The sequence below is a fragment of the Lampris incognitus genome, chromosome 14 (assembly GCF_029633865.1).
Source record: "Lampris incognitus isolate fLamInc1 chromosome 14, fLamInc1.hap2, whole genome shotgun sequence".
Taxonomy (NCBI): domain Eukaryota; kingdom Metazoa; phylum Chordata; class Actinopteri; order Lampriformes; family Lampridae; genus Lampris; species Lampris incognitus.
Genome location: NC_079224.1, coordinates 35,467,853 through 35,487,038, shown reverse-complemented (window position 1 = coordinate 35,487,038; position 19,186 = coordinate 35,467,853). Strand labels below are relative to the sequence as shown.

Sequence of the window (19,186 nt, the reverse complement as noted above, 5' to 3'; positions counted from 1 at the left end):
CTTGCACTGAATTTACAGTTCAGCTGAAGCACAAAAATACCGTTTGGAGAATTCAGCCTTTTCTACAGTCTATATATTGTGGAAGAATATAGTATTGCTTTGACGTATCATATGAGCATTAAAACACGATAAGTGCACCTGCAGAAAGAAACAAATCTGTAACGTGGTGTACAGATGGCCTGTCTGGGATTAGATTGTGGAAATTGCTCATTTAACCCACAGTTGTGTAGCATTTAATGTGACGGTCAGGTTAATGATTTTGCAGAGGGAGAGGTTTGTTAATAAAATCAGAAGGCTTTCTTGTTGGCTAGTGCAATTGTAATGGCATAACAATATTGAGAACACACGATTTGCTTTCAAAAGCCTATTTGGGCTTTTGTCATGTATACAAAAAAAGAAAAGATTTTGACACATAATTTACATATGACATTTGAGTTAAATTACAATTTTTGATGAATCCACTGAATGATAAAACAAATAAAGCATTTAGGAATGACACTATACGTTATTACAATACATCGCTTGAATGTTAAAATATTTTGCCAATTACCCAGACGTAAACCGTAACAAACAATAACATGTGACGAAGTCAATACAAAAAAAATGACTGAGTCATTTTATTTCTGTTCAAACTGAAGTGATATTGCATCTCATACCTGGGCTGTTACCAGGCAGAATAAGACTGAGGCAGTGGTGTTCAGGATTAAGGCTAGTTAGTCAAAGGGACGTCTCAAGACAAAGAAAATCCAGTGCTGCAAAACGTTGTTCCTTAAATTGTTTACGTTGGGTGGATGTGTCGCTGTCCATCTTTCCGAGTCTTCTCCAAGCTTTTTCTTCTTCTTCTTCAAATTCCCAAAAGGGTGTGAACAAACACCCATCTCTCTTTGTGAAAATGTTCAGTCAGATGTTTCTGGAGTGTTTTCCTCCTCCCCTTTGCTTTCAGGTCTGTGAGACTCCAGACTCTCCTCCATGACCGGGTAAACGACGACACAGAACTTCTGGCACAGATGCGTAATCTTACCTGCACGTGAGAGAAAAACGCTTAAAAACAGGGATGCATGATATATATCACCCAGAATATCCGTATCGGACAATAATTGCTGAGAAATAGGTCATCAGTACTGGGAGAGACACCAAAATTATGTCTGATATGATGATGCATTGATCGTATGTGCTGACGGCGACAAATGGCATGGATGGAAAGACAGTTCTCACTACAGCCTATAAAGACATTTTGGCCGTTAGGTTATTTATAATAATTTTTTTTTCCACTCAAGAAAATAGTCAGCATAGAGGGGAGCTTTTCTTGGTATTGCAATCAAACAAAATATATCCACATCTCCTTGGACAAAATGGCCATGGATATAATCAGTTACTGGAATTTTTTTCAATATCGTGCATGCTCACTTAAAAATTATTAAGTGACTGTTGATTGTAAAGTGACTTCCGTTAAATCTCAGTCTTTTCCACAATCTACAAAGGCAAGATCATCATCATCTTCTCTGCATCCTTAGCAGGTCACATGGGTCATACCACCAGCCTCACATGGTACTCGTTTACACTGATGAGCCACAAAATTATGATCACTGACAGGTGAACCAAATAACGTTGATCATCTCTGATAGGCAAGCATTGTGGGGTGCTCCCGGTCAGCGGGGGGTGAGTACCTACCGACAGTGGCCGAGAAGGGACAAACCACAAACCGGCAACAGGGTGTTGGGTGCCCAAGGCTCATTGACGCTAAAGAGCAATGAAGGCTATCCCATGTGGTCCAAACCAACAGAAGGTCTACTGTGACACAAGTCACAGAACATTTTAATGATGGTTATGGAAGGAATGCGTCACATCACACAGTGCATTGCACCCTGCTGCATATGGGGCTGCGTAGCCACAGACTGGTCAGAGTGCCCATGATAATAAATAATAAATAATAAAAGTAGGGCATCCGAGTAGGGTAGCGGTCTATTCCATTGTCTACCAATATAGGGATCGGTGGTTCGAATCCCCGTGTTACCTATGGCTTGGTCAGGCGTCACTACAGACACAATTGGCCATATCTGTGGGTGGGAAGCTGGATGTGGGTATGTGTCCTGATCGCTGCACTAGTGCCTCCTCTGGTCAGTCGGGGCGCCTGTTTGGGGGGAGGGGGAACTGGGGGGAATAGCGTGATCCTCCCACACACTATGTTCCCCTGGCGAAACTCCTCGTTGTCAGGTGAAAAGAAGCGGCTGGATACTCCACATGTATCGGAGGAGGCATGTGGTAGTCTGCAGCCCTCCCCAGATTGGCAGAGGGGGTGGAGCAGCGACTGGGATGGCTCGGAAGAGCGGGGTACTTGGCCGGGTGCTATTGAAGAGAAAAAATAATGAAAATCATTTTATCTAAAGGCACCTTTCATGACACCCATGGTCACCTTACATCAAATGCAATAAAAAAAGCAGTAAAAAAAAAAGTGGAATAAACAATAAAACACACAATAAACAATAGAGCATACATCAGCAGGAGTTAAAAACGATGAGTTCAATGCTGTTAATGCTGCTAAGGTGAGTATGCTAGTTTAAAAAGGTGGGCTTTAAGAACAGTTTTGAATTCTGTAATTATGTCCAGTAAGGAGATGTGACAGGGAATGGAGTTCCAGAGTTTGGGTGGAGCATAGGAGAAAGCCCTGGCACCCATCGTGCTGAGGTTGATGGCTGGTAGTGCCAATAGACCTGTTGGTGAAGACCGCAGGGAGCGATATGGAGTGTGAAGTCTGAAGGAGGTCTGTGAGATAAACAGGGGATAGGTTATGAAGAGCTTTGAATGTTAATAATACAATTTAAAGTTAATCTGCTGTGACACAGGGAGCCAGTGTAATTGAATCAGCAAGGAAGCGACATGGTCAGTGGACTCTGAATGTGTAATAATCCGTGCTGCAGAATTCTGGATGAGTTGAAGTCGGTGAATAAGTTTGTTGGGGATGCCTTCCAGGATCGCATTGCAATAGTCAATGGGTGATGTGACCAAATCACTGACTAAGACTTCCGTGGATTGTTGTGTTAAAAGTACGGCATAGTCTGGAGATGTTTCATGGATGGAAAAAGGCAATCCGAAAGACATTGTTTATATAACTAGAAAAGGAAAGGGTATTATCAAGGATAACACCAAGGCTCTTAACCTGAGTGGAGACAGATATGGTGGCTCCAGCAATGGAGAGTGAGCAAATATTAGTTGTTGAGAGTGTAGATTTAATGCCAATAATGAGGAGTAGCTCGGTTTCACTACTGTTGAATTTCAAATTGTTTGTCATCCATATCTGGATATCATGGGAGACAAGCAGTGAGGGTACTGGAGGGGAGAGTGGAAATTGGTTTAGTGGACACATAAAGCTGTGTATGATGACCCCTGTCCACCGTGGAAAGCACCTACAATGGGCACACGAGTGTTGGAACTGGACCTTGGAGCAGTGGAAGAAAGTTGCCTGGTCTGATGACTCCCATTTTCTTTTAGATTACATGGATGGTCGTGTATCTGTGCACCGTTTACCTGGGGAAGTGATGGCACCAGGTTGCACTGTGGGAAGATGACAAGCCAGTGGAGGCAGTGTGACGCTCTAGGCAAAGTTCTGCTGGGAAATCCTGGGTCTGGCCATTCATGTGGATGTCAATTTGACATGTGCCACCTACCTAAACATCGTTGCAGACCAGGTACACCCCTTCATGGCAACAGTACTCCCTAATGGCAGTGACCTCTTTCAGCAGGATAATGACCCCTGCCACACTGCACACATTGTTCGGGAATGGTTTGAGGAACATGATGAAGTGTTCAAGGTGTTGCCCTGGCCTCCAAATTCTCGAGATTTCAATCCCATTGATCATCTGTGGGATGTACTTGACTGACAAGTCTGATCCACGGCTGCTCCACCTCGCAACTTACAGAACCTGAAGGATCTGCTGCTAATGTTTTGGTGCCAGACACCACAGGACACCTTCAGGGATCTTACAGAGTCCATGCCTCAGTGGATGGCACATGGAAGACTAACAACATATTAGACAGGTGGTCATAATGTTTTGGCTCAGTGTATAGATATATGGTGAACTTGGCTGTATAAATTCTTTTAAATTCAATTCTCTTTCCTGGTCCTGCTTAACCATCTATACCTAGTACAGTAGCTTAACTACCCTCCTGGTGGATGGTATGGTAGAAGTTGCCATGGCCTCCACAGTACAGACACAGAGAGCTCCCATACATACTCAGGTAATTTTCCTTACCGATGGCAATGTCAAAGCACTTTGGTTTCTTTTCCCAAGAGATGCCCAGGAAGTAGACGGGGACGCCGGTCATCATGATGGCGAGACCGACGCCGCAGACCACAGGCTCTGAGTAGAGGGAGAAGATGAGCAGGAAGGCCCAGAACAGCAGGTAGATGACGGGCCAGACCAGGCTCACCTGAAGGACAGCAGAGCCGGCAGTCATTCACTTCAATACAACTGACATGGTGCAGTAAACCAGAACATGTTCAACAGTGAATGAAAGAAATAAGAAATTAAATTAAATAAGGCTTTCAGATGTTTCAGATTTCCTCTTCACAAGCACATCCTCAACTATCAAGTTATACATTGGTTTCGGTATGATTTATTTATATATTTTTAATAAACTGGCCCGCCACCACCACCCCTCTCCAGAAGACAAATCTGTTTTCATTAACATCTAAAATTACATGCTTGAATTGATGCAAAAACAAGAAAAGAAAAAAAAGGTAGAAAAATCCACAAGAATGACATGGGGGTAACAATAACAGAGGCGATAATGAAACAACAAAATAAATGAAAAACAAACAGTCTAACAGTCAGTGTAATATTTGTCATTATTGTGCAGAAAATTTCAGAAATAACCTTGTGGTTTATATTAAATTGGACGCTTTAAGTTTTGTCTTGGATTTCCATCCATCCATTATCCAAACCGCTTATCCTCCTCAGGGTTGCGGGGATGCTGGAGCCCAACTCAGCAGCCATTGGGCAGCAGGCGGGGAGACACTCTGGGCAGGCCGCCAGGCCATCACAGGGCCGACTCACACAATCACACCTAGGGACAATTTAGTATGGACGATTCACCAGACCTGCATGTCTTTGGACTGTGGGAGGAAATCGGAGCACCAGGAGGAAACCCACGCAGACACGGGCAGAACATGCAAACGCCACACAGAGGATGACCCAGGACGACCCCAAAGGTTGGGCTACCCCGGGGCTCGAACCCAGGACCTTCTCACTGTGAGGCGACCGCGCTAACCACTGCGCCACTGTGCCGCGTTGTGAAATATTTGACCAGCATATTTTATTGAATCTGACAAAGCCTTTTCATCAGCTTTCAATGTCTCACATGGTAACTCATAAATAAAACCAATTTCAAATCAGGTAGTGAACCTCACTGATGGCTGAGAGATTCAGAAATAGAACAGGTAAAGGACATGGTAATTATTTAGCCCAACAACACACACTGTGGTCAAAGAATCAAAAAGAGCATCACATGTCAACAGTCACTCCCCTGTTGAGTTTATAGCTACCTCAGGCTGACCTAAAAATGAAGGGAAAGAGTGTGGAAACCATATATCAGTTAGATCTGACTGATGATCTATCAAAGATGGGTAATGCTGAAAATGAAAAATGTCAGCTGGCTGTTGTCTGCCCACAGTCTCACCCTGAGACAAGACATCCCTGAAATATCTTCCTTGAACATATCTTTTACTCTCCTAAGTCAGCAAACAATACACTCCAAGGGTCTCTGGGTCCAGTTCACTTGTGTTCGGAGCTGAATTTCCGAAATTTATTTCAAGTGTGAGTATAACATGATTTTAATGAATAAAATCTTATTTCAGGAGCCTTTTACACGTGTAATAGCTTTTCTAAAACTCATTCATTGCCGTGAACCAAATTTAGAGAAGTAACTCCACACAGAGAATAAAGAGAAAATGTGTTTTCCTCACAGAAAAGGTATTTAAATTGTGATGAACCTTGTTTTGTGACAATAACATTGGATAATGCTCATTAAAAAGTGGATTGTGGTGTTTTTACCTTAATAGGTCGATACAGATCAGGCTGCTTAATGCGCAGGACGATTTGACCCGCGACAGTGACACCATAGAAGAGGTAGTTGATGAAGCCCACATAGTTGATGAGGGTGTAGATGTCACTGGTGCACAGCATCAGCAATGTGGAGATACACTAAACAGTAAGAGGTTGGGTCAACGATTTCTTTTTTTTTTCGCTCTCAAACAATGGAAGATAGAGTTCATATCATTTGTGTGTCCATGCTTGGCTATGAGGGGACTCACAGTGAACAGCAGGGCTGGTATTGGGGTGCAGCGACTGGTATGGATCATCGCCAGAAGACGTGGAAGATGGCCTTCTCTTGCTCCAGCAAAGAACAGTCTGAGAGAGGGAGGAAGGAAGACAACTTTATCCCAGTCCTGAATGATGGTCGTTAACATCTACATCTGTTGACACAATTTAAAGCTACATGATGCAAGTTTGGCACACTGGCAGAGCTTATTGGCTGCGAGCAGTACTTCCTTGATGCTTTCAATATATATTGTGAGGCTGCAGTGGCATATAGTAATAAAAAAACCTTTTTTTTTTGTCTACCATCATGCATTAACCCATTCAAAACTACTGCAGACACAATAACACTTCTCCTCCCTTCTTGTGCGAGAGCCATCATTAGTCTCTTTTTTGGGGGGGGGGATTTTTCCCCTTTTTTCTCCCCAATTGTATCTGGACAATTATCCTATTTTCCATGCCATCCCAGTCGCTGCTCCACCCCCTCTGCCGATCCGGGGAGGGCTGCAGACTACCACATGCCTCCTCCGATACATGTGGAGTTGCCAGCCGCTTCTTTTCACCTGACAGTGAGGAGTTTCACCAGGGGGACATAGCGCGTGGGAGGATCACGCTATTCCCCCCCAGAGGAGGCGCTAGTGCAGCGATCAGGGCACATAGAGCCATCATTGTTTTCTGACTGGTGAGAACAGACAAACGTGATAAGTGAGAAGACTGCTCATGCAAGACCAGTTGAGGCTCTATTAGCAGAACCACAACTTATTCTGTATAGACTATTAAGAACAAAAAACTGCATCGTGTAGCTTTAATTGATCCTACTGGGCACCAGTCCAGGTGAAAAGAGGATAAAGGATAGTTGGTGAATTCTATAATCTCCCTCCAGTCGGCTCATTTAAACTGACACAGACTCAGTGAGATAAACACAGACCACCCAGGTACAACATGCTAGCAATGCAACCAATGTCTAAATACCTGTCAGACAGCATTACCAAGTTACCATTTCGCAGTCGGATGGTTAAGACAGCCAAATAAGCAAAAGTCGACATTGCTGACATCGTGACAGGCTGGCAAATAAAAAAAGATGTTTGCAGATTGTGTATCCCAGATAGCTTGTATTTATCTTGATTACTACCCCACTTACCTTATGGGTGCACCCTTCATTTATCTAGAGCTGTCAAAATGCACAAATAGGAAATGCCAAACAGCCGACAAATTCGGCACACGAGAAACAGCAAACAGAGGGAAAGATGGGAAGAAAGGAGGAGAGCAACCGGGGGGGGGGGGGGGGGACAAACTGACCGCGAGGAGGTGAAGAGGGAGCCATTGACCCCCCCGAAGGTGGAGAGGGCCACAGAGATGGGCATGATCCATGACATTACTCCTAGCAACTTCTCTCCAAATGTCTGGCAGAGAGCGTTAGGAGTAGAAAAAGATGGAGAGAAAGAAAGAGAGAGAGAGAGAGAGAAAGGCAAACGGTTCAAACACACTAAACACAGCAGCAGCTAATCTAAAAACAGGTTAAATAAAAATAGGACACCACACACAATGCATTATGCTACAATGACAAGTACGCATCCGCACCATACGGTTGCTCTGAGCGGCCGTGAAACCTTTTAACTACGACGATTTGCACACAAACTCAAACACAGATAGGCTACCAACTACATGCGATCTCCACGTGCATGCAAACCATGCACCAGTAGGGGTGAGTGTGTTTGTGTGCTCACCACCGCCACAGCATTGGAGGCCAGCAGCTCCTGGGGGCTCATGGCGGTGACATAGGCCACGTTGGCGAAGACGTAGACGAACGTGACCAGAGGTATGGAGATAAAGATTGCGAGGGGCAGATTTCTAGAGAGAGGAAGGGGGAAAAAAAACAACCCCAAAACGAAACGTATGTTAGCACAATGACATGGCAGTGTTTAACAGTCATCTTCTCCAGTTGTTTTAGTCACACGTGCCTTTTGAGTTAGTGCATTTGTTTTTTCTTCATCTCTTTTGAAGCTATAGGATTTCAGTGTCATTTAACAGCAGAAATAACATCTATTTTTTAATCTTTGAGTCAATTCAGAATCAGAAATACTTTATTCATCCCCGAGCGGAAACTGGGTCGTATTACTATTTTCTAGTAAAGAAAAACTAACAAGATACAAGATCACAAAAAAATAGAAATAAATTGAAATAAATAGAATACGTTGGGGCTGTGATGGACTGGTGGCCTGTCCAGGGTGTCTCCCTGCTTGCCACCCACTGACTGCTGGGATAGGCTCCAGCATCCTGCGACCCATAATGGATGGATGTGAGCCGTGCCCCAGCATATAACACCCTATCTACACTGTATTATTGCAGCGTGAAACAAACAGCACAAACAAACAAACACTCGACAGGGTAAAATAAGTTGAAGGGCCAGTCTAATGACTATTGACTCAGTGTCTGACACTCTGAGGGTGGAATTGTAAAGTTTGATGGCCACAGGCAGGAATGACCTCCTGTGGCACTCTGTAGTGCATTTTGGCAGAATGCGTCTATCACTAAAAGTACTCCTGTGACCAACCAGCACGTCATGGAGTGGGTGGGAGACATTGTCCACAATGGCAGATAACTTCAACAGCATCCTCCTCTCAGAAATCGCTGCCAGAGAGTCCAGCTCCACCCCCACAATGTCACTGGCCTTGCGGATCAGTTTATTGAGACCGTTCGCATCTGCTACCCTCAACCTGCTGCCCCAACACACAACAGCAAACAGGAGAGCACTCGCCACCACAGACTCATCCTGAGCATTGTCTGGCAGATTTTGAAGGACCTCAGCCTCCTCAAAAAGTAGAGATGTCTCTGTCCCTTCTTGTAGAGGGCATCAGTGTTCTTAGCCCAGTCCAGTTTATTGTCTATATACACGTCCAGGTACTTGTGGTATTCCACTGTGTCCACACTGACCCCCTGGATGGAGACAGGGGTCACTGGTGTCATGTCCCTCCTCAGATCAACAACCAGCTCCTTTGTCTTAGTCAGGTGGCGCTGCATATGGATCACACCATCTGACAAAGTTTCCCACCACAGCCCTGTACTCAGCCTCCTCACCCCTACTGATGCATCCGACTACAGCAGAGTCATCAGAGAACTTCTGAAGATGGCAGGACTCTGTGTGGTAGTTGAAGTCCAGGGGGTGGAGGGTGAAAAGGAAGGGAGACAGGACTGTCCGCTGTGGAGCCCACCCTTTCTCAATTTGAAAAAGAACATTTGGGACATCCAGGTAGTGTAGCGGTCTATTCCGTTGCCTGCCAACACAGGGATCAGCAGATTGAATCCCCTCGTTACCTCCGGCTTGGTCGGGCATCCCTGCAGACACAATTGGCCGTGTCTGCGGGTGGGAAGCCGGATGTGGATATGTGTCCTGGTTGCTGCACTAGCGCCTCCTCTGGTCGGTCAGGGCGCCTGTTCGGGTGGGGGGGGGGCTGGGGGGAATAGCGTGATTCTCCCATGTGCTATGTCCCCCCTGGCAAAACCCCTCACTGTCAGGTGAAAGGAAGTGGCTGGCAACTCCACATGTATCGGAGGAGGCATGTGGTAGTCTGCAGCCCTCCCCGGATCTGCAGAGGGGGTGGAACAGCGACCGGGACGGCTCGGAAGAGCGGGGTAATTGGCCAGATACAATTGGGGAGAAAAAGGGGGGAAAAACCCCCAAAAGAACATTTGACTCAATAGGGCCTTGTTTGCCCTTAAAATAAAACACAAGGGGCCTTATTGGTATAAAGTCCTTTAAGAGAATCTTGAATTGTTGCTAGAGTCAAAAACAAAACCAATAACACTGCCGTTGGAATGCAATTTGGATTATGATACACATACATTTCATAAACGACAACTTAGATTTGGTGGCACGCACAAAAATCTTTCATGAAAACGTTTCTCTGAATGCAGTTGAAGACGTAGCGGGTTTGTTGTCACCTGTACGGGTCGACCAGCTCCTCCGTCACATAGTTGAGGAAGTTCCAGCCTCCATAAGCAAAGGAGCCTTGCAAGAATGACAAAGCGATCAGGCCGACATCATAGTCACGAAAGGTCTCGAAGGCGTGCTCTGGCTCCAGCCAATAATAGTGACCTGTGAGTCAAACACAGAGACTGGGCGTTACAGAAACCAACAAGTCCACAGCCACTACCACCACCTCAGTGCATGTTGATATTTATACAGACATACAAAAAAAATAAAAAATAACAGCAGGGGGCGACACAAGATATGTTTTAGCCATCGACCAGCAGAAAGGGCCAGGTAATTTAACTTTGTATTCCTCACCTTTTACTGGTTTAGTATAGGGATGAAATTTGGATAGCCTCACATCATGAAACACAATTTTGTTGTCTAAATTAATGATAAGAATCTGTTACCTAAAATGTCTCACAAAATTAGGTGTGAAATGTTTGAAGGAGCCTGTGATGGCCTGGCGGCCTGTCCAGGGTGTCTCCCCGCCTGCCGCCCAATGACTCCTGGGATAGGCTCCAGCACCCCACGACCCTGAGAGCAGGATAAGTGGTTTTGACGATGGATGGATGTTTGAGGGAGTATTATTTGAAAACTAGTTTTGGTTGGATATTATAATTTTAATTACAGAACAGTTGGATGTGTTCAACCTTACTTGGACTCTTAAACAAGGTAATTTTGCATATGAAAGCAAACATTACAATATACCGATATGCCATAACATTTCCTATGATTATCATGATGATAGCATCTTTTACATTGCCCAACACTACCTGCAAATATCAATGCAGAACAATGGTGCTCATTAATGATGCGGGTCACATTCCATTTTCAAGACATTTTCATTACATTTGTAGCTTTGCACAGCAAACTTTAAAAACAAACGAACAAAGCACATCCGGGTAGTGTAGCGGTCTATTCCGTTGCCTACCAACATGGGGATCACCGGTTCGAATCCCAGTGTCATCTCCGGCTTGGTCGGGCATCTCTACAGACACAATTGGCTGTGTCTGCGGGTGGGAAGCCGGATGCGGGTATGTATCCTGGTCGCTGCACTAGCGCCTGCTCTGGTGGTTCAGGGCGTTTGTTCAGGGGGGAGGGGGAACTGGGGGGGAATAGCGTGATCCTCCCACGTGCTACGTCCCCCTGGTGAAACTCCTCACTGTCAGGTGAAAAGAAGCGGCTGGTGACTCCACATGTATCGGAGGAGGCATGTGGTAGTCTGCAGCCCTCCTCGGATCAGCAGAGGGGGGTGGAGCAGCGACCGGGATGGCTCAGAAAAATTGAGTAATTGGCCGAATACAATTGGGGAGAAAAAGGTAAAAAAAACAAAAAACAAACGAACTCAAAGACATCAATAAATACACGATTCATTTTAAACATCATGCCATTAGGTAATAAGCAACTTGAATTTCACTACTTATCGCCTTTGTAGCACAAAGTAGGCCATGAGATAGTAGGGTCATGAATGAGTGATGGCCTGGTTCGCCCAGCGGGGCTGTGTGGGTGTACGCGGTGTGACCGGGGATTACCAAGTGGGATGAAGAGCAATGAGGCACTCTAATCCCCCTTTCACGTTGGATCACTGAAATCCCATGAAAGCCAAAAAGGGACCAAATTGTGGTGGCTGTTAAGTCATTCTCCTTCTGTTTGGACTCATGTTATAAGATGGAGCTGCTGAAAAGGTTTCATAGGTGAGCTCAACGGATGTTCAGATGGAAAGTGACGCCAACCACATGAGGAAGAGCTCAAAACCCCATTTACACTTGGTTTTAACTGGCGACCTAGATTCATTTATCTGGATAATGGACAATAAAATCATGGCCTTTAAGAGCACACCTGGAAGGCCTATCTATACGAGTTCCTGTTGTCTGCATTGTAATGGGAAACACCCACACGCACGATGCAAAGATGACAAGTAGGGCGTCCGGGTAGTGTAGTGGTCTATTCCGTTACCTAGCAACATGGGGATCGCCGGTTCGAATCCCCGTATTACCTACGGCTTGGTTGGGCATCCCTACAGACCCAATTGGCCGTGTCTGCGGGTGGGAGGCCAGATGTGGGTATGTGTCCTGGTCGCTGCACTAGCGCCTCCTCTGGTCGGACAGGATGCCTGTTCGGGGGGGGCAGCATGATCCTCCCACACACTACGTCCCCCTGGCGAAACTCCTCACTGTCAGGTGAAAAGAAGCGGCTGGTGACAGCCCTCCTCGGATCAGCAGAGGGGGTGGAGCAGCAACCGGGACGGCTCAGAGAGTGGGGTGATCGGCCAGGTAAAATTGGAGGGAAAAAGGGAGGAAGAAAAATAAAATCAAAAAAGAAAAAAGAAAAATGACAAGTAAATGGGAAAGTAGGAAGTCTGTTCAAAGACCATGACATACAAAGACAGGAAGAAACGAACTTCGTCAAGTCAACTCATCCTTTAACTGTAGTGATCTGACTCGAGCCAGACTTTAGAGAGTCTGAGTAAATGGCAAACCTCCATAACGAGCTGCACTACATTATTAAACTACTGCATGCTTGGATGAATAACTTCCTCACTTACCCAAGCACTGCATGTACACCTTTTTTGGGGGGATTTTTGCTCCCCTTTTCTCCACAGTTGTACTTGGCCAATTACCCCACTCTTCTGAGTCGTCCCGGTCTTGCTCCACCCCTCTACCAATCTGGGCAGGGCTCCCGATTGCCACATGCCTGCTCTGATACATGTAGCAGCTTCTTTTCACCTGACAGTGAGTTTCGCCAGGGGGGCATAGTGCGTGGGAGGATCACGATATTCCCCCCAGTTCCCCCTCCCACCTGAACGGGTGCCCCGGCCAACCAGAGGAGGCACTAGTGCAGCGACCAGTACACATACCCACATCCAGCTTCCCACCTGTAGACATGGACAATTGTGTCTGTAGTGATGCCCAACCAAGCCGGAGGTAACGCGGGGATTTGAACCGACGATCCATGTGTTGGTAGCCAATGGAATAGACCGCCACGCTACCAGGACACCCACATTGTCAAGTCTTTTTGTACAGAAAGCAAATCCCAAAACAGATTTCGCATAAATACCAGGTGCAAATAGTGTCCAAGAGATGGAGGCGGGAATAGAGACCTAGACATGGGGAGCGACAGAGACCAAAACAGTTTGTATGGAGGAAGAGAAGAGTTTAGGGAGAAAAATGGCTGAGCAGCCATTCAGTCTACCTTTGCAGATCTGCACCAGGCCCATGACTATGATGAGGCCCAAGGCCAGAAGCTTGCCGGCGGTGAAAATGTCCTGGACCCGGGTGGCCCAGCGCACGCTGTAGCAGTTCACCCATGTCAACAACACTGAGGGCCAGAAGAGAGGAAGTCAGTTAACAACAACCACAACAATCACACCAACAACAACAGTATTCAAATAGTTGGTTGTCTCAACTTCAAACTGTGCTCAAGACACTAAAGTACTTCGGTGAAATACTGAAGGCGAGATATCTCAAGGGAAAATGGGGATTTCGGCCCGTTAGGTCAATGCTGGCGTATCACAGTATTTTGCATCTACAAGTTTTGTTTCATAAAATACCCCAAACAATCATCAAAAACTAAAAAAAAAGTGTTTTGACACTTTTACACCTGCCAGTATAAAAGTCCAGTCCAAATAGGTAATGAATCTGTGACACCCCCCTTTTTTCTCCCCAATTGCACTTGGCCAATCACCCCACTCTTCCCAGCCGTCCTGGTCGCTGCTCCACCCCCTCTGCCGATCCGGGGAGGGCTGCAGACTACCACGTGCCTCCTCCGATACATGTGGAGTCCCCAGCTGCTTCTTTTCACCTGACAGTGAGGAGTTTCACCGGGGGGGACATAGTGCATGGATCACGCTATTCCCCCCAGTTCCCCCCCCCCCGAACAGGCGCCCTGACCCACCAGAGGGGGCGCTAGTGCAGCGACCACGACACACACCCACATCCGGCTTCCCACCTGCAGATACGGCCAGCGGTGTCTGTAGGGATGCCCGACTAAGCCGAAGGTAACACGGGGATTCAAACCGACGATCCCCATGTTGGTAGACAACGGAATAGACCGCCACGCTACCCGGATGCCCGAATTAGTGACCTTTCTGACAACATTAAATTTCATTATACCTGGATTAAAGGGGAAAAATCCTTATTCACTCCAGGTGTCTTGCGTTAACATGGGCATATTCTACCTTTCAAAATGGATCACAAGTTTTGCTTTATTTACCCATCATACAACTGTATTTTTCTTGTGCTGCAAGTTGCTCTTCATATCAACCGGGTAAATAACTCAATAGTCTTGGAGAATGCCTAAACTTCAAAAAAAAATTTTTTTTAAATCCCATCCTATCGACAGATAGGTAGGTCAGGCTAGTTTCCATGCAGCATTCAAATGCCCTGATGTCCTGACACACCACAGGAATGTCAATACAGATTCACCAGAACCTGAAGGGACTGTCACACTTCCATGACGCCAAAAGCTTGTGTGTGTGTGTGTGTGTGTGTGTGTGTGTGTGTGTGTGTGTGTGTGTGTGTGTGTGTGTGTGTGTGTGTGTGTGTGTGTGTGTGTGTGTGTGTGTGTGTACAAAAACAAAAAGACTGTTTATAAAATAACACGATGATGACTTGGAGTTTTGCTATCCAAATAGCTGTCTCAGCTCAGGTCGGTTAGAGAGATGTTCAACATCAGTCACTACAATGCAAAATGTGATGGCTTCCAATAAACTCATTTAAAAAGAAAATCAATAAAAATCCCCCTGATCCCCCTGTTGGTAAGTCAGTCCGTAGAGGGAGACTCACAGCACTTGTGTTCATTTTCCAAATATCGACCAATTGTTCTTTTTTTTTAACTCACGCAGGCAGACGGCGGCCAGCAGGCGCAGGGCGCTCTCTGGCGGGAGGCAGGAGGGGAAGAGGGGCTGCAGGATGTAGTTAGAGAAGGTGAGGGCGATCACAGCCTGGTTGGTGGGGTAAATCACCAACACCGCGATCCACAGACGCAGGAACCTGGGGTAAAATTATTTTTTTTATTAAAATGGAGGCATATGCTTAACACCACACACAAACACACACACACACACACACACACACACACACACACACACACACACACACACACACACACACACAGACTCAGTAAAGACTCATTAAAATTAAAATTAAATATGTGATAGGAAACAAAGAGGAACTAATTGCCAAGTTATCATTCCAATTTACTACATTGTCCTGTTTCGTTACTCTGTGTTTATTGTTTCGGGGTTTATTGTTTTGAATGTGACCAGGGATGGATAACTGGGTCAATGACAACCCTGCATGGATGGAAGTACACAATGACAATATAAAGATATGCTGGCACAAGGGGTACATGGCTGGGAGTAGGAAGAGTGTTAAACTGTGTGTGTGTGTGTGTGTGTGTATGTCTGTTCTTGTACTTCTGTTTTTGTGTGGTCTATTTTGAGTTTGTAAACCATCAGAGTGGGGTCATGTTTGCAAAGTGAAGACATTTTGGCTGATTCTCACTTCTTCAAGGGTCTATTTAGGGCTAGGACTTGGGTTTAGGGTTAAAATTAGAATTAGGTTAAGGTTAGGTTAGAACAAGGGTTAAGGTTAGGCATACAGTTCTGATGGTTAAGGGTTAGGGAATGATGTTGTCAACGTGGGTCCTCACAAAGATAGAAAAAGGTGTGTGTGTTTACTGTAAGAACTGTAAACTCCAACCATTTAGTGGTCTCGTAGATACTTGCTGCAATTTCTTTCTTTTTTTTTTTTTTTATTCCCCCCTTTTTCTCCCCAATTGTACTCGGCCAGTTACCCAACTATTCCGAGCCATCCCGGTTGCTGCTCCACCCCCTCTGCCGATCCAGGGAGGGCTGCAGACTACCACATGCCTCCTCCGATACATGTGGAGTCACGGGCCGCTTCTTTTCACCTGACAGTGAGGAGTTTCACCTGACAGTGAGGAGTTTCACCAGGGGGACGTAGCGTGTGGGAGGATCATGCTATTCCCCCCCAGTCCCCCCCCCCAAAAAACGGCACTCTGACCCACCAGAGGAGGCGCTAGTGCAGCGACCAGGACACATACCCACATCTGACTTCCCACCCGCAGACATGGCCAGTTGTGTCTGCAGGTCTGACCAAGCCAGAGGTAACACAGGGATTCAAACCGGCGGGCCCCGTGTTGGTAGGCAATGGAATAGAGCTGCAATGATTTCTAAGGGTGAACGGAGGGTTAATGTGGCATTATACCAGAAACCTTTTCTAAAACCCTGAATCAACCCCGTTCCTTCATTAAATCATTTGGCCCGATGTTTCTGCCCCATGTAATTGCATGATGATCAATAACACGTCTCCTGATAAGATCTGTATTTTCCTCTCTCACCCAGCAAGCCCTCCAAAGATGTCCTTAACATAGGAGTAATCTCCCCCAGACTTTGGGATGGTCACGCCCAGCTCTGCATAACACAGAGCGCCGATGGCGGTGATGACTCCTGTGGCCACCCAAACAATGAGGGCCAGACCCACCGAGCTAGCATTCTCCAGGACTCCCTTAGGACTCACAAAGATCCCCGATCCGATGATGTTGCCTGAGAGTAAAAACAAGTCCGAAGAGACACAGAGTGGGTTACCACACAAATTTTCGTTTAGGGACTGATGCTGGAAGACAGATTGCAGTTATGGACTCATGAAGAATGCATCAAAGCCCCCACCCCAAAAAAAAAAAAAAAAAAGCGAAAACAGTAAGCTGTTAGCCTTCCAAATTGTAAGGGTAACGTTGCAGAAAAAACAACAGCATGGGGAAAAAAAACCCAGAAAACCAAGTTGGGTAGTGAAACAGGCAGACCAGAAAAATAAACTGTAGCAAAGGGAACATTTCCTGTCACTGGAGCACGAGGTCTCTGCCTGGGGACCAACTCCGAATAAAAACGGTTTTCTTCTACCATTTGGTGTGGTAGTACATTGCTAGCAGCAGTTTTTCATGACCTTAAACTTGGGAAATAAATTCATTACCGCCTCTTCCCTGATTATGGGGAGGGATAATCATAAGTAGTAGTATCAAGTCAAGTCAAGTTTATTTATATAGCACATTAAAAACAACCACAGTTGAACCAAAGTGCTGCACAATCTTAAAATACAATATAAAAGAAGTGACACATATGAATATAAAAATATTATGTAAAGAAGACATAATAAAATAAAGAATATAAAATATAAACAATAAAACACAAGAGTAAAAGTATATTTACACAATAAAATCATGGTGTCAAGCTCAACTTGAAGTGAATGCCAGCGAGAAGAGGTAGGTCTTTATAAAGATTTAAAAGTCTCTAGGGTCTGAGCAGATCTTATGTGTTCTGGTAGATTGTTCCAGAGATCTTGGGCAGCCACTGCAAAGGCTCTGACACCTCTATTCTGAAGCCTGGATCTGGGGACATGTAAGAGCATCTGGTTTGTTGACCTGAGTGCTCTGACTGGTGTATGATGATGTATTAGCTCACATAAATAAGATTGTGCCAGCCCATTTAAAGACTTAAAAACAAGTAATAAAATCTTAAATCTTATCAAGTATAGTAAAAGTATGAATCCTTTATGAGTCAGAACAGGCTCTCGGCATTTGGACTTCAGATGATCAGGCTTTGTGAGATGGCAAAACAAACAGTCTGAAAGGTGGTATAGGTGAATTTTAAGTCTTCCACACGCCTAATGTACCCATAATGCAGAAGATGCACAACCTACATCATCCTGTAAATGATGATCTACATTAGACCATCATTCATTTGCATGGTGCAGACTGAAAGTCATTATCCAGTGGAACTGAAAGGGGAGGATCTGGAACATTCGGAGGAAGTGGGTCTCGGCTCTCTGTTGTGAAATAATGCGATCACTATACTCCCATCCATTCATGCTGCTCATGGTAATGAAAATTGCACACACACGACACTGGTGGCCAAGCATTAGCGGGATTACTTTTTTATCGACTTTCTGTGCCTGCGTGGGAGGCAAGGCAGAAACTGAGGTTTGACAACAATTAACCAATCCCTGCATCCATAAATATGTCACCGCACGTGTAGCTGCATGACGCATGTTGTTGCCGGTGCAGGGAGGATGGCTATAGCAATCACAAAAAAACATGTAAAATTAAGTTTCCACATGCCTATACCAAATTCCTTACTCACATGACGAAAAGAAAATCTGCAATTCATGTTTTTCTATTTAAAAATGTCAATAAGCCATGAACACCTGCATTAAACTGAAAGACGTCATTAAACCCAAAAGGAAGCGATGCTTGGGTACTAGATTAGGCCAAAAGCCAATTTCCATCTGTATTCTTTGGACAGGTAGATTTAAGAGATGACATAGGCCTACATTATAGAAGGCACAGTAAAATCACAATGCAATACATGATGAAAATCACGATAAATAAAGAAATAAAACAATACAACCCCCCATTACACCCCCCCCCCACTGGCAAATTTCAATAAATTTACTTGAGGCGTGGACGGACTTACCCACAATAATGCCACAAGCGCTGACCAGGCCGATCTCTTTCTTCAGAGCCACCCCGGGGCTTGCACCTCCTTTCTCGGACTCCCCGTTTTCGGAGTGTCCGCCTCTGCTGCAGCTCCTCTTCCTCGGACCCTCCGCCATTCTTCTAACGCCTCTGTCTTTCCCCCCACCTGTGTGCGTGACAGGAGCAGCGTGCAACCCCTCTCCACCCTTTTTACACTTGCCAACGAGTTCGTACGTGAAGGTGCGAGTCAATGCAACTTCCAGCCGCTGCAAAGCCTTTCTTCCTTTCTTTTCTTTTTTTTTTTTTAATATTCATCAAATCTGACACAGCATGCCGGAGGGTGTTGCTCGATTGACGGACGCGTTTCAAAATAGCAAAATCAACAGACCTATTTGCAACCACTGCA

General features: G+C 45.4%; 1 protein-coding gene across 1 annotated transcript; it reads right to left on the bottom strand.

The window, feature by feature from the left end:
- Positions 1–880: 880 nt before the first annotated feature.
- slc7a8b (solute carrier family 7 member 8b) lies at positions 881–18,917 on the bottom strand. The gene is made up of 11 exons (XM_056292609.1): positions 18,779–18,917; positions 16,651–16,855; positions 15,127–15,278; positions 13,480–13,605; positions 10,257–10,410; positions 8,042–8,165; positions 7,614–7,717; positions 6,311–6,407; positions 6,051–6,200; positions 4,251–4,428; positions 881–1,021 (listed from the first exon to the last, which is right to left on the bottom strand). The coding sequence occupies exons 1-11, from the start codon at positions 18,915–18,917 to the stop codon at positions 897–899; spliced, it is 1,554 nt and encodes a 517-aa protein (XP_056148584.1). The 3' UTR covers positions 881–896.
- Between the last annotated feature and the right edge of the window lie 269 nt (positions 18,918–19,186).